This window comes from Nicotiana sylvestris, chromosome 10 (genome assembly GCF_000393655.2).
Source record: "Nicotiana sylvestris chromosome 10, ASM39365v2, whole genome shotgun sequence".
In the NCBI taxonomy this organism is placed as follows: domain Eukaryota; kingdom Viridiplantae; phylum Streptophyta; class Magnoliopsida; order Solanales; family Solanaceae; genus Nicotiana; species Nicotiana sylvestris.
Window position 1 is genome coordinate 96020803 of NC_091066.1, and position 5483 is coordinate 96026285.

Sequence of the window (5483 nt, forward strand, 5' to 3'; positions counted from 1 at the left end):
TTAACCATTGGCACGATTACAAATTCTCACATTGAAACCTCCAGCCATATAAGCAGATAAAAGAGGGACAAATATTGGCTTGTCTACATTAACAGGTGTAACCTCAAACCGTTTGAGCACTGCAGCCAACACATACTTCATCTGAATGAAAGCCATATCTTTCCCCAAACACACCCTTGGACCTGCTTGAAACACTGGAAACTTATATGGACTCACTGTTTTCAACTCCCCATTTTCATCAATCCATCTTTCTGCTTCGAATTCAAGTCTGTCCTTTCCCCATAACTCCTCCATTCTACCCATCCCACACTGGAAATAAGTAACCCTATTGCCTTTGTAAACCCGAGTACCGTCAGGCAAAATGTCATCCTTGGCTGCATGTTTGGAGTCCCACGCCACTGGCGGATAAAGTCTCATGGATTCACACAAGCACGCGTGTGTATACTTCATCTCTTTCAATTCATCGTACTTCATAGCCTTGATTGACATGATTTCATCTAGTATTTCAGTTTCCGCATTTCGGTGTTTTGTGAGGAGCCAAAAGAGCCATGTCAAGGCCGAAGAGGTGGTATCCCTCCCTGCCATGAGAAAACTTATGACCATATCCCTCACAACATCATCATCAAGATCGACCATCAATAATCTGGAGAGAAGATCACTATTCTTCTCACCTCCATTTTCATGGATATTCTGCTTTTTGTTGATTATGATCTCGTTAATAGAATCATGAATTTGTGTTACGTTTTCCTTTAACTTACTCTCGGATCCTAATTTGAAAGTTCTCTTGAATTTCCATACAGCATAGACTGGTGCCATGCCGCGCATGGCACAAGCCTGTGATGCGTTGTCAAACGCCTCAACAAGAGGTGGCACAGGCTGAGAAACATCCAAAAAATGTAGGTCGATGCCAAGTGACACCTTGCAAATAGTGTCGAATGCAAAACGTCTCAACACGTCTTGCAAGTCCAAAACCCTGCCGCTTACGGCAGCTGTTTCCAGCAAAGGAATCAGCCTCGTTTCGACTTCTTCCTCAAGCTTCTTGACCACGAATTCCCTCAGGGATTTGGTGCTGAACTCGTGGCTCGCCAATTTACGCTGCGTGTTCCACATTTCGCCATCCACGTTGAAGATCCCGACCCCAAGAAAATCCCCTAAAATTTCAGTAAAGGGCTGACCTTTTGGATAGTTGGTGAAGTTTGTCTTGAGAATGTGCTCTACGTTGTCTGCGTTGGCTGTGACTATGGTTCGAGGGGCGCCGAAGCGGTGAACTAGAATGGTTTGTGTAGGTGACTTGGATAAGAGATCAGTGTACCAATCCAACAGCCGATGGCGGTTTTTATAGAATGAGATAAGACAACCAAGGATGGGATAAGAAGAGGGGCCATAAATGGGAGTAGATCTTCTGGATTTGAGATGGAGTTTGATAGAGAAAGACAAGAAAGAGAAGGAAAGAAACCCTAGAGAAAAGAAAAGGAAGAGAGGTAAAAACATTTTGGTTTTGTGAGGAAGAGAGACACTTTTCAGTTTAAAGGCAAGACTTCAAGATTGGGATAACTGAAAGAGTGTTGAAAGCGTGGGTGATGTAAGAGGTTCAATTGAACTGAAAATTGAGGGGAAGGGAATGGGCTCTATTTATAATATATCTGGAGAAAGAGACAAATTGTTTTGTGCAATTTTGTCACGTGATTCTTAAGTAGAAACGGAAACTTTGCTCCGATAGAGAATTATATTTATACATTTGCATTTGAGTATATATTTAAACGACATCTAATGGTTGAACATTTTTGTGGAAGAAAAACCACACTTTCCTCAATTAAATGCATTATTTAAAATAATTTATTTTGGAGGTCCAATACTGGACTAAATCCCATTTGAGGATCAAAGCAAGAAGGTAAATTAAAACTTATCACACAACCAGTTTTACTCTGTTGCCATTGGTTACTTACCATTTTGGCATCAAAGCAAGAAGGTGTGATTACCAGATTTATTGTATTACCAATAATAACTTGCCTTTTTGAGATCAAAGCAAGATGATACAACTAGAATTTCTTACCATTTTTATTATATTACCTTTAGTTTATTTCCAAAAGAACTCCATTAGGTACTTACCATTTTAGATCAAAGAAAGAAGGTACAACTATAACTTATTCCCAGTTTTATTATATTACCATTAATTCATACCATTTTGAGATCAAAGCAAGAAGGTACAATTAAACTTATTACCATTATTTCATACCGTGTGATAGGTGTACATGTCACTGGTGTGAATTAACATCTAACCAAGTGATATTCCCCAAATCTGAGCAAATTTGGTTAATAAGTAACTAATTATTAAAGTTGGAATATATTTTTTTCAGTCAAACAGGTAATTAATTTTTTACAATAATTTTGGTTAACTATGAGGGTGTTTGACTAAGCTTATATGTTTGTCAAACTAGCTTAGAAAGAATATTTTGATGTATCTACGCGTTTGGTAAACACCCAAAGTACTTATAATCCATATGCTTATAAGTCGAAATCAGCCAAAATTAATAACTTGGTCATCCCAAATTGTGGCTTTCAGCTTGTAAGCACTTTAAGAGCCCGTTTGGATTAGCTGAGCAGAAATAGAAATACAAAAGCTGACTTATACAAAATGTTGCTAGCTGGCTGCATTTACTTTGAAGGCAGGAGAGGAACAGTACTACTAGAAAACTGCCAGAAATCGTCCAAGAAAATCGATCGAAATCGGTCAGAAATATAGGAAAATCGGCCGCTTTCCGACCGATTTTAGTTCGTAAAAAAACAGTGGTCGTTAACGTGTGGTGACCGAAGACGGTCGTAATTTCCAGCCAAAGTCGGTCGGTTAATTCAACCAAAGTTTGATCACTTTTTTCTGATAATTTTTGTTGGAAAAATAAATATACCGGCCAAAATCGGTCGGTAACATGTAAATTATTTTTAATTTATTTTTTAAAATAGCGACTGATTTCGGTCGGAAATATAATTATTTGATAATTTTACATTTTTTTTAAATTTTAACATACTGACCGAAGTCGGTCGAAATTATTAAAAGAAAAGGTTATTTCTGACCGACTTCGGTCGTTATTTCAAATTTTTGCATATTGCACATTGAAATTACCGACCGAAGTCGGTCGGAAATTATGAATTTCTGGGCTATTAATATGAGCATTCCGACTGAAATCGTTCAAAAGTCACTCGGGTTTTTGGGTAAAAACCTGGCGAAATATGGTTGCTTTTAAGCTACACCACCTGCCAATTATAACCAATAACCATCCTATAATGGCAGTATTATATTGCTGCCATTCAACCACAATTAACCAACAACCACCATAAACCAACAACAACCACAATTAACCACCACCAACAACAATTAACCAATGCCTACCACAACAACAACGCTAGTAACAACCACAACAACAACGCCAACCCCAAAAATAACAATACAAATGTTCAATAATAAAATAATATCAACAATACAATATCAACAATACAATCATCATTCAAAACTATTCCAACTAAATATTAACAAGTTCAAAACTTTGTTTAGCAATGCACACCATTCAAGGAGTGCTTTGTATTGAATCATCTCCATCTTCACTATTAGATGTTTCATCATCGGCATGGTTTGAATGACCACTATGAGAAGGATTAGCATCAGGGGAAGACTCACGAGACCGAGGAATCTGGAAAGTACCACTAGTAAGAAGATTGGGCCAGCTGACCTTGAAGGATATTAAATTGTTGGTCCCTTTTTCTAGCTGACCTTGAAGGCTATCAAATTGTTTATCTCTCTTTGATTCTCTATCCCTTTCCTCTCCAAACTCTGCTGACAGCTTTGCGATCTTCTTCTCCATAGCCGAGAGAGTCGACCTATCAAGTGCCTTGCCCTGAGCGAAAGTCCCTATACATTGCGATCCAGCCCTATAGCACCGAAATGATCTCTCTGGAAGGCCGTATGCTATCCCATTTTTAGGACCACAGACAACATCCAATCATATCTTCTGCACTTCTTCGTCTGAAATGGAAGGTCGCTCGCCTTGCTCATTTAGTGGCAAGCTCCAAGTGTACACCTCCATAGCAGTCTCATAGCGACCCTTTATTTAGAAGATAGAAAATTATTAACTATATAATATTATAAATATTAATTTCAAGTTATCGTAGTTATGAAACTTACATATGTAGTCTATGCCCGGTCCTCAACCTATCTAGTTGGTTCAGTCGGTACCTTCTTCTTCCGGATGTGAGTCTCCATTAAGAACTCGTCATGAGTCATCTTTCTCCCATATTTTTTCCTACAAATATAATAAAACATGTTAACTAAATTAAAATATATAAATATAATTTGAAAAAAAAATAGATTTAAATATTTTATGAAATTACTAGTAGTCTCCTCGCAGTCCCCATGCTCCTTGCACCCACACAGTACAAAGAGCCACCCTTCTTAGATGCACGTGCATTCTTTCCTTATTCACTCCTCTTCTCGAATTTCTCAGTGGCCTACTCCCTTAGTAGATCCTCCCATAAATGCGGTAGAACCCATGAAGGCTTCTTGTTCTTCTTCCGAGTAGAGCAGAAGGAATCAGATAGTCTCTTATGGCATTTGAACTCAAAATTTGCTAGAATGACACTGTATGCCAGTCCTCCCAGGAACACTTAGTCTGCAAATGAAGTGTGTAACGTTAGATAAAAATATTGTTAATATAATGCTTAAATAGATAAGAATTGTGTTAAAATCTTAAATTGGTTGAAAATTTGCTCCACGAGCTCCGGTGTAAAATCACTCCAAGTCGCATAGGGTGCATTATACAACCGGCCAAGAGTTTTAGTGATTATCTTTATAGTCTGATGACAATATATAAACCTGCAACATAGCAATTACATCAAATAAACAAGACTAGCTATTATAATTCAATAAAAATAAAGAATTAATAAATAAATCTTACCCATTGCCCTTAGACCTGATGATCGTCCTATGATAATGGTCATACTACAATTCATCTAAATCATCATCCTCTGGTGTATCTGAAGCGTGCGTAGAAGGGGAGGCATCTGGTTCAGCGCTACTATCCCGAAGGTTGTCCAGAAAGGCTAGGAGATGAACTCCGTGGAGAGGGAAACAAGGTCGCTGATGAAGATGGATGCGATCTAGACCCCTGATGCGATCTAGACCACTACTGCGATCCAGACCCCTGCTGCGATCCGGGTGGTTGTAATCTATATGGATGTGATCCAGCTGGTGGTAAAGCAAATGGAGTAGATGACAGGTGTATCACCACATGGCGCTGTGACTACTGACTTGGTTTACCTATGTAACCATATACAGGATTATGTAGAGGAAGCAGGGTATAGCCCTATGGTGGAGAATGGTAAGAATACTGCTAGGAGGGCGAATGGTAGGTAGTCTGATGAGTAGATGGATGTAGTGGAAAAGATGTGTGCCTAAAAGATTGCTGCCGGCCATCAGCAATGGAGGGATTCAA

At 38.7% G+C, this 5483-nt stretch overlaps 1 protein-coding gene across 1 annotated transcript; it reads right to left on the minus strand.

Annotated features, from left to right (window-relative positions):
• Window positions 1-1491, minus strand: LOC104214653 (cytochrome P450 94B3-like). Its single transcript, XM_009764351.2, has one exon. It carries the CDS (start codon window positions 1489-1491, stop codon window positions 1-3), a length of 1491 nt encoding a protein of 496 aa, XP_009762653.1.
• Window positions 1492-5483: the final 3992 nt, after the last annotated feature.